The 10,039-nt window shown below is 46.8% G+C and overlaps 1 protein-coding gene across 1 annotated transcript; it reads left to right on the top strand.

Annotated features, from left to right (window-relative positions):
* The first annotated feature begins 886 nt into the window (after positions 1 to 886).
* LOC144141465 (uncharacterized) lies at positions 887 to 7,215 on the top strand. Its single transcript, XM_077673020.1, has 3 exons — positions 887 to 1,186; positions 3,148 to 3,433; positions 6,796 to 7,215. The coding sequence occupies exons 1-3, from the start codon at positions 896 to 898 to the stop codon at positions 7,185 to 7,187; spliced, it is 969 nt and encodes a 322-aa protein (XP_077529146.1). The 5' UTR covers positions 887 to 895; the 3' UTR covers positions 7,188 to 7,215.
* Positions 7,216 to 10,039: the final 2,824 nt, after the last annotated feature.

A 10,039-nucleotide genomic window follows, 5' to 3' on the forward strand; every position in this document is an offset into this window, starting at 1 on the left:
AACGTTGACGCGCAACATGCGATCAGAGTAACAAATAGAATCTGTGGTGGTATAGCAGCGCAAGGCGTGCATTTTAGCTGTTTTTGTGAAGCCCGTGCACCTGCGGCTTCTTCTTGAAGTGAAGGCCTGGCCGATACACTACGACGTTTGGGGGGAGGGGGACATGGGATGAGACCGGAATTAACAGCAGTCCGGGAACTTTGAGAAATTTTAGTGGCGAAGCACGAAAGGAGCTCGGGTTCTCAGCGTCTTATGACACCGTCGTCGTTGTTCGTCGTACTCTCATGTGGCCGCGGTACTAAAACGCCGGGACACTCAATTTTTGTCGGCGCATGCTTGCTTGCTTCTATTTTGCACCGTACTCGGTTTAACTTCTCCATTTTGAATTTCACTGCACCCTCGTCTTTGTAATTGGGACATCGAGTGAACCAGCGCGCGAAGTGGCAAAGGAGAGACTTGCAATCTTTGAATATACTTATACACTGCAGGCTTGGCCCCTCCACAGGTTTCAGGTTAGTGGAGACGGGACTCATTGGGCCGACTTCATGCTCAGTTACCGGCACCCATTCCAGGTGGAAAAATCCTGGAGCCAGCATGTTTCCATTCACGCATTTGCTCTAATTCTCACTCACCCACTCATTCGCTCTCATGATTGATCGCTCGGTTGCTCACTCACTCATTCACACGCTCACTCAGTCATCGTCTGACTCACTCACTCACTCAGTAACTCACTCACTAATCCCCTCACTCACTCACTCTCACTCACCCACTTACTCACTAACTCGCTCACTAACTCCCTCACTCATTCACTCACTCACGCGCCCGGTCAGCGCTTTCCTTTTTGGTTCGAACTCGGCCTCGGCTTATATTCCGTGCGCGCAGCCCTGTTCGCGAGATGGACACCCTGGAGAAGCTGTGGCAGTTGGTGCGGCAGCAGGAGCTTCTCGGCTCGGACGGCGCCGCAGGAGGCTCGTCGGCCGCCCCTGGCACCAGCAGCAAGGCGGCCAAGGAGGCGCCGCACGCGGAACGGGCCGACAGGATCCTCGCGCTCTACGACCGCTTCACCGAGCTGGACGAGGAGCTGACCGCCCTGGAGGTGCAGCGGCGCAACATCAAGAACAGCCTGATGACCCAGCAGGACGAGAACCTGCACCTGCAACTGGCCCTGGAGAAGGAGCGCCGCAAGGTGAGCGCGCATAGACTGTCGTCTTCCTATCTATCCGGAAGACAGAATACAGCTGTGGTCTTTTCAAAACAACTAGAGTCTGGTTGCCCACTCAGCTCCATTTCAGGCCCCAAAAGCGTTTGTAATTCGAAATACGCGAGGAATTTTGAGAAACTTGAAAACTTCGCGTGTGCAGTGACGTGTGGTGTGTATATACGAGTGACGCAACATGGGCCGGAATGCACAGGTATAACGGCGTTAACTGCACGTATCTCCCAGCCATGTTTCTTGCCAGTGGATTAGGAGGGCGACCGTTAATCGCACAAACAAGATTCTTTCCTGTCATCGAGAAATTGCTGGAAAATGGTTGCGGAGCGTTCAAATCTTGCAATGGCATCGGTATCATGTATAGGGACAAATCACCCTGCAGCCTTTTCAATGAGCCAAACTCGTAGTTTTTATTCATGGCCCCTTTAAAGTGGAACTAGCGAAAAGAGCGCACGATAAGAAGCGAAGCCGGGCGGTCCTGTCTTTGTGCCTTCTCGTTTTGTCCTCTGCTCTTATATCTGGTGATGTTCAAGAAATTCGATTCTACATTTTCCCATATATCCTTACGGTAACTCTGAACTGAATTTCTTGATTCCGTGTTCAACCCGTGAAGCTAGTCGTCGCTGTGGTTAAGTTGCCGAGGCATTACTGCAGGTAGCATAGGTGAGTATGTTTTATTTTGGGCCGTTACCGCTGTTTTGCCCATAGAAAAATTGCATACGCGGCGAAGTGAGAGCGGGATATTAGGCGCACCATGCAGCAAGGATCTGGAATAATTTTCATCTTTGACCTTTTAATCTTTAACATGCGCCAAAAATTCTCGACACACTGCAGTTTTTTGTTTTTCGCCTCCATTTCACTTTTGCCGATAGGTGCAAAAGCGGAAGCCCTCGTGGGTTTTGATCCCTGTCGAAGAGGTCACCAGCTCGAAGGCCAATAACTTTACGCACTCAGGAACTAGGGCTTCCCCTGGCGTGCCCCCTTCAAGTCGATTCTCCTTCCGACTCCATCACGAGTGGCCCGAAGAGGCCACCCTTATGCAGCTTCGCACCCCCCCCCTGGCCCCCCATCCCGCGTGTCGCTTTGCACAAGTAACTCAACGGCGCACCTGGCCACGGAGCAGCAGCAGAAGCAGGAGACCGTTCAAAACCTGGCCAAGCAGCCAAAAAAGCTTCGCTTTAAAGAAAGCCTGAAGCACTTTGTTCAACATTTTTTCGAAATCTTAAATTCTTGCCGAACGTATTCACCCAACATATCCGGTACGGGTAACAGAGTGGATCCCTAGAGAAGGCAAGCGTTTCAGGGGGCGGCCGAAAGTTAGATGGGCAGATGAGATCAAGAAGTTTGCGGGGATAAATTGGTCACAATTGGCACAGGACCGAGGTAATTGGAGAATAATGGGAGAGGCCTTTGCCCTGCAGTGGGCGTACATGGGCTGGTGATGATGATGATGATGATGATCCGGTACTTAGATTAGGGATCGCAAAGCACCTCAAACAAAATTACTTACTACGCCCATCAGATAATTAGAAACATGCCCAAAACATTCTTCTTTCTTTCCCTCCCAACGTTCTTCTAGCTATGGAATTACGTCGTTACAGCGATGTCGGCGCTATTGGCCGTCTTTATTTTAGTTGTAGCAGTGAGCATATTCGATAGCGACTTTATAAAGAATGCCACAAAAGCAAAGCAGAAATGAAAAGCGTATCTTCTGTGGCGAGCAGACCACGGAGTTTCGCTCCGTGCTTCCTATGACTAAGGCTTTCGCAGTGATTCCAGACGCGAAGGAAAGAGTGAAAGCGTTGATAGGGGTCGTTGGAGAGTGTTTTCAAAAAAGAAAAAAAAACTATGGCTTTGAGGTCAAGAAGGCTACAAGTTGCTTCAACTGCGGTTTCAAGTTACAAATGACCTTTTGCACCGCATTACCCGCGTAGGTGGAGCACGCCTGGGCTGTGCTGGAGGGGGGCGGCAGCTCCCGAGACGTGTCCCCGCCGCAGCCGCCACCGGCCTCGAGGCGGGAGACGCACCAGGCTCCCCAACGCTTCGTCAGGACCACGGCACGGAACGCTCTGCCCTTTCTGGGGGATGCTGATTGGGATGCCGCAGGGAGCTCCTTGATGCCGCTGATCCAGTCTTACAACATGCACTCCACCAACGAGAGCGACATGAGCGACCGCAACAACGAGGACGACAACGGGCCGCCACCACTCAGGGGACGCCGTGAGTTCTCGACTAATTCCATCTTTCGTATCTTCCATACGAAATGTTTTGGTGGTGTAATACAGTGTGGGTTGGGCACTACCGGTATTAATAAAATCCATTGTACAATAAAGTGCTCTCGGAAGATGTAGATAATGAACTTGCGCAATGAATATTTTCGTTCTGTGTTCTCGCCAAAGACTGACGAACATTGTAATGTTGCTTTGCATATCCCGTACCCTAATGCAGTGAGCTTAGCGTGAACGTCATACAAGCCTGTCTAAGTAATCTCGATGAAACGAAAGCAAACGGCGCTAACGGCATTTCTTTGCGTATTTACAAACGTTATGCTTACCCTATTTTCATGTATCTTTGCTTAGTATACTCGAAGTCTTTATCTACTGCTGTCTTACCAGATGACAGAAGATGGCGCAGGTTGTACCGCTCCACAAATGTGGGTCCAAAGAGGATGCTGTCAACTATAGACCAATTTCGTTAACATCAATTACCTGCAAAGTGTTTGAGCATATCTTGCACAAGAAAATAATGCGACACATAACAAAGTACAAATTGTTAATAGACCATCAGCATGGATTCCGTAAAGGACTATCCTGTACCACGCAGCTCATTGAGTTTTATCCCGATTTATCACCTAGTATCGGTGAAAGTGGGCAGAGTGACTGAAGTTTTCTTGATTTCCGAAAAAAAAAAGCTTTTGATTTCGTTTCACATGTTCACCTTTTACAAAAACTTAAGTGCTTTAATACAGATGAAAATGTGATAATCTCAATCGGAAATATTGACATTATCGTCGTCAGTGCGTTCTTTTGAATGGAAAAGCATCCAGTTATGTTGACGCGACATCAGGTGTACCACAGGGCTCTGTTTTGGGCCCCTTGTTTAGTATTGATATCAAGTATATTTCTGTTGGTATTTTATCTATTCGGCTTTTTTCCGATGATTGTATAGTGTACGGAAAAATTACGAGTGAGCAGGATGACTCCCAACTTCAAAACGACTTGGTGCGTATTCATGACTGGTGTACAACGTGGAGAATGTCTTTGAATTTTAATAAGTGCGTAAGCCTTTGTTATTCCAAGAAGAAAAAGAAGACAGAGTATAAATATTGTGTAAATGGTGTACCAGTTACCACGAAGACAACTTACAAATACTTAGGGGTTTTCTTTCCGCTGACCCTTCATGGATTGTACTTGTGGATTATGTTGCCGAGAAAGTGACGAGGGTTAAAATTTAATCAGCGTAACTTACGATGTTCGCATCAGTTACTTAAAGAATACGCTTATTTGACGTGGGTACGACCAGTCTTGCTATACGCATGTGCAGTCCGGGATCCGGCGCAGGTATTTCTCAGTGATGAGATAGAAAAAATACAGAACAGTGCGGCTTATTTCTTCCTGTGACGCTGTGAATGGCGGAAAGTTGTACCGCTATGAAACAAGAATTGAATTGATTTGATTGATTTATTGTAGGGTTTAACGCGCCGACGCAACGCAGGCGATGAGGCGCGCCGTATGGAGGGCTCCGGATTAATTTTGACCACCTGGGGATCTTTAACGTGCGCCGAAATCTCGTACACACGGGCGTTTTCGCTTTTCGCCTCCAAGAATTGAAATTGAAGCTGCTTTCGTCGCTTCGAAGAAAATTGCGATAATAACTTCTATATTTATTGCATAATAATAAAACTGGAATTAGCATTGATAGGTATTTACTGATGCCATATTTGTCAAATTGATCATTCCTTTAAACTCAGGGAATGCCGCTCCAGGACTGTTATTTTTGTCAATTCATCTTTTGTTATAACGCTACATGAGTGGAATGGGCTCTCAAATGTAGAAGTGTCTGCTGTGAATGACAGCTTCTTTTTTTGTACCTGTAACCCCCCGGCTATAACGCCTTCGGGCACTGAAGTTGAATAAAGAGTAAAGAATAAACAAAACACTCAGCTTGAGGTAGAAGTCCTTTTATATGCGGAGCATTTCATGCTCGGAGCTGGGTCCCTCCCTCCCTTGTGGTCCGCCGTCCGCACTCTACTGCGCATGCGCGTCTCTTCAGCCCCGTCAGCGTTTGGGCTGACGTCAGCGCAGTCCACTGTAAAAAGAAATAGTTGGGCGGCGCCCGGTTTCGATCCCACGAGTCTCTGGCCGCAACGGGAGGTACGTGGCGCTCTTCTCACTGCACTACAAACTGAGGCGGAAGCATGTGCTACGAACGCGCCTTATGTCATTCACTCATTCAAACTACGTCAAGAAGCTACTGATGCAACAAAGGCACGCGAAGCTGAACGTCAACGGAAACGACGAACTGAAAACTAATGGAAACTTCAGTCGACCCCATGGCTGCTTCGCATACTACTCAGGGTTCACCTACGGGAAGATGGTGTAATTTTTTCATTTGCACTATGTCCTGGCCAAAGTTTAGTGTTTCTATCTGACCTCATGAACCACCAACCGCACCTGCTCTCCACAGAGGTATTGTAAACTGCTTTGTAAGTGCTTGTTTATTATAGGTATATAGGAAATATCGCCCTAGAATTGTCCGCGAAGACAAATCCATCATGAGGCTGAGTTTCATTTAATTGTCCTAGTTTAGTTCCCAGTGCAGCTGTAACATTTACACAATTCCTGGGTGCTGTAAATACCTGGCCGTCTACGGAGGCAATATGGCTTCGAAAAACGGCATGAAGTCATGTTTTATGGAAGGTATCCCGAAACAAATTATATAAAAAATTATTTAATTTTTTTTAGGAAGTGATGTTGATGCGTCTTGGTTGGATCAATATGTTAAGTCACCACACATTAAACATTGAGGGCATATGTACCAGGAGAACGTTACTTGCGCAAAGGAAGCCAGTAAATTGCGTACAGTAATTTCTTTCGTCTAGAGCAGAAAGTTGTCCTGTGTAGTTCTTCACTTTGTCCCGCGTTTTTCTGCGCTTTTATTTAGCATGTCTCCATACCAACTTGCCCACATGTCGGTGCTCCTAAGTTGTTTGTGACAGGTTTTAAAACGCAAAACGTTTGTCAAAATGTTGCTTGACAAGTTTTTCTATTTCCGGTTGACTAATCGGTATTTCGACTAGAAATTCACAAGTGGAGTCTCTGGATAAAAAAGTTCGAATTCCCTTGATACCCTTGCAAAATTTTGCGACTATTTCAAAAAAACCATTAGCCCCACCAGCTACGCCATCTACTAACTAAATGTCTACAGCTTTTGAAATGTCAATACTTCACCAATAGAAGGCTTTAGCTTGCCACATAGTCGTTCCGCTACTTGCTCAGTCATAAATTACGTTCGGCGGAAAATAAAGTACATCGCTCTCTAAGCTCAAGGTTTTCTCACGGTTTTTTTTTATATGTTTACAGGAAATGACGGAAACTCGAACGTCCACAGCAGGATGCGCCGGTGCAACGCGGTTTCATCTCTTCTCACCTTGACTGGGAGTGGACAGCCGATCAACACAGGCGCCCTGCGCCCTCCACAGGACCAGCCGAACCAGCCCCAGAGGCGCCCGTCTATCCGTTACCCCTACCACCACCATCACCAGCCGTCAAACCATGGTGGCCCCAGCTCAGCCGTCATGGAGTTCTTGGGACAGGTTCTCAATGGCGATGAGGTCGATGGACAAGGAGCCGCCCATGCTTCCACGTCAGCGGGAGGGAACAACCAGGACGACATTCCTTCTGGAAGTGACCGTGAGAGGACGGGGTCGCCAGAGGCCATGCCTTCGGATTACGAGCAGCTGCCGCTTGACTAAGAAGGACACTGCATTTTCTGCGGCCGGATCGAACTGGTTCATGGACGAGAGCTCCTCCTTCAGCACGAGTCAGCCTTTGCACCGCGAGGAGAAGACGGCAAACTTTTGGCACTTATGAACTGCGCGGAGGCCTTCGATTGTCGCAAACGCTGTTTTTGGGCTTCATTCAGTGAGTAGGGCCTGCTGCACTGTGGTGACTTGAGTGTGGTCTACTTTGAGTCTGAAAACTTCTCCGTGGTTTGCTTTATGGGTGTTTAATCTTTCCCGTTCTTTCTTTCTTGTTTGAAGGTTTGGAAACTTGTTCGTTGTTTACTTTGGGGGCTTAAAAATTTGTACGTTACTTTGTGGGACTGAAAACGTGTTCGTGGGTAATTTTTGGGTTGTCCGTTGTCTTACTTCATGGGTTCGGAAGCTTGTACACCGTGAGCAGTTTGCTCCAATAAAGTTTACGTCGCTTTCCGTTTTTCGCGTTTCAACTGTTCCCAGTCTTGTTTAAGGGAGTGCGGAAACTATGATTACAAGCTATTCAAAAAAAGCGGGCGTGGGGGGGGGGGGGGGGGGGACGAAGACACAGCAAGATGATAGTATAGTCATCTTCGTGTGTCTTCGCCCCACCCCAGCGCTGTGTTATAGATTACATACTCGCCCAAGAAAACACACTTGTGAACTCCTGAACGCCTACTCCAAAAGATATTGGGTGCAGAATTAGTACCGAGGGGGATATATCTGGTGCCAACTAATGAGCGGAAACTTGCAGTTTAGGAAACCACCAGATAACCGGAGTCAGCTCAGAACGCACGGAAAGGAAGGACTTGGGTAACAAATACATAAAAAAACTTTCCGAATTAGGGAAAACTCGTGTGACATAGCGGTCCTTGCTGGCTCACGGAAAAGAACACGGAGCTAAGCCGGCCATGCGAAAAGTACGAGTGAACCCTAAGAAATCTGCTTCAAAGCAGGAAGCTTGGTCGGGGATAATTAAAAAAAAAAACTAGAGAGAAAATATTGGTTATTAGCCGATACTTATTAGCCGATGCTTATTAGCCGATATGCAACGGCTAATAAGTATTAGCGGTCAGGAAGCCACCGACCTCGGATTAAATTTTAGTGCAGAAAAATCAGGTATAATGGTTTTCAATGATGCTACCACTGAGGTAGTGCCTATCCAGCAAGGCGAATTACCCAGAGTGAAGGAATATAAATATTTGGGAGTGTGGATAAACGAAGGGGATAACTACTTAAGAACTCACGAGGAGCAACTTAAAGGAAAGCGAAATGCAGCTATAATGAAGCATAGAGTGCTGTGGGGGTATAACAAATATGAAGTAGTAAGAGGAATGTGGAAAGGAGTAATGGTTCCGGGTCTCACGTTTGCGAATGCTGTACTCTGCTTAAAATCAGAAGTTCTATCAGGCCTTGAAGTAAACCAGAGAACGGTAGGACGTTTGGCCTTAGGCGCGCATGGAAAAACAACTAACGAAGCAGTTCAGGGAGATATGGGCTGGGCGTCGTTTGAAGTTAGAGAAGCACAGAGTAAAATATGCTTTGAAATGAGGTTGAGAGCAATGGATCAACGACGATGGGCAGCTAAGGTTTTTAGGTACCTATACTTTAAAAGCGTGGACACGCAGTGGTTAAGAAAGACTAGAAGGCTAACGATGAAATACGGAAAGAACAGTGCAGAATCTAAAACAGCCAAGGTAACGAAAAAAGAGGCAAGGCAGATTGAAACAAATAAATGGAGGGAAAAAATGGAAGATAAAACGTCGTTAGAGATGTACAGGGCCGAGAAATTGAGCATCAGAAAGGAAAATTTCTACGATAATTCACAGGGCAGCGCTTTGCTTTTTGAGGCTAGAGCAGGTTGCCTGCGAACTAAGAGTTTTGTGGGGAAGTATTCACAAAATGATGGGGTATGTGTCGTCTGCGGAAAAGAAACAGAAACTATGCGGCACATAGTGTTAGAATGTGAGGGTATCCATCCAAATCTACATGAAGGGAATATTGGGCTTCCAGAAGCGCTAGGATTTAAGGGTACCGCAGAGGAAGTTAACTTCAAGGCTGTCGAGGGGACGAAAAGAAGATTAGAATGCTGGTGGATGAAAAGCAGAGAGGGGAATATTGCCTAAGACAGTTACCACCTGTAACAGGGGGAAAAAGTATTTTGTGCCTAATAAGCTGTTTGTGCCTGCCCTAAGCAGCGCTAGTATTGAACCAAGAGTGTAATACATAGGTATATTAGTCCTTTTTGGTAAGATGACATGTCATAACACCGATACAAAGGGGAAACCAATAGAAATCATCATCATCATCATCGGTTTTGAAGGGCAGGATAGGGTGGATTAGATTAATGACCGGATTAATGATGGGGATTGATGACCGGATGGTACACGCGCAATTAGGCACGCCATAGTGGAGTGCTCCGGATTAATTTGACCTCTTGGAGATCTTAAACCGCCGCCGAAATCTCGAACACACGGCGTTTTGACTTTTCGCTTAGATTAGAGAAGCGCCCGCCGCAGCCGGGAAAAGAACGAGCATCCCTGGGCTCAGCAGCACAATGCCCTAGCAACTGATCCACCACGGTTTGTGGCGGATGATAGGAGCGTCTGGACATAAGGGGATGGCTGCGATGACAACGGCAATAATGATGATGACAAACTTAAACGACGTGTAGGGGGAGAGTCTGTCTGCAGGTCGTTCTATCGCATCAACAACTTGACGTTGCAACCTAAACAAAAGCAACTTCAACCCATCGCGGTGCTCAGTGGCTAAGGCCAACCTAACTTAACCTAACCTTACCAACATAAACACAACCGAAAATTAACCTTAATGCAACCGAAAACTAACGT

Source organism: Haemaphysalis longicornis, unplaced genomic scaffold (genome assembly GCF_048455015.1).
Source record: "Haemaphysalis longicornis isolate Haplotype H1 unplaced genomic scaffold, Haemaphysalis longicornis Haplotype H1 scaffold_6, whole genome shotgun sequence".
Taxonomy (NCBI): Eukaryota; Metazoa; Arthropoda; class Arachnida; order Ixodida; family Ixodidae; genus Haemaphysalis; species Haemaphysalis longicornis.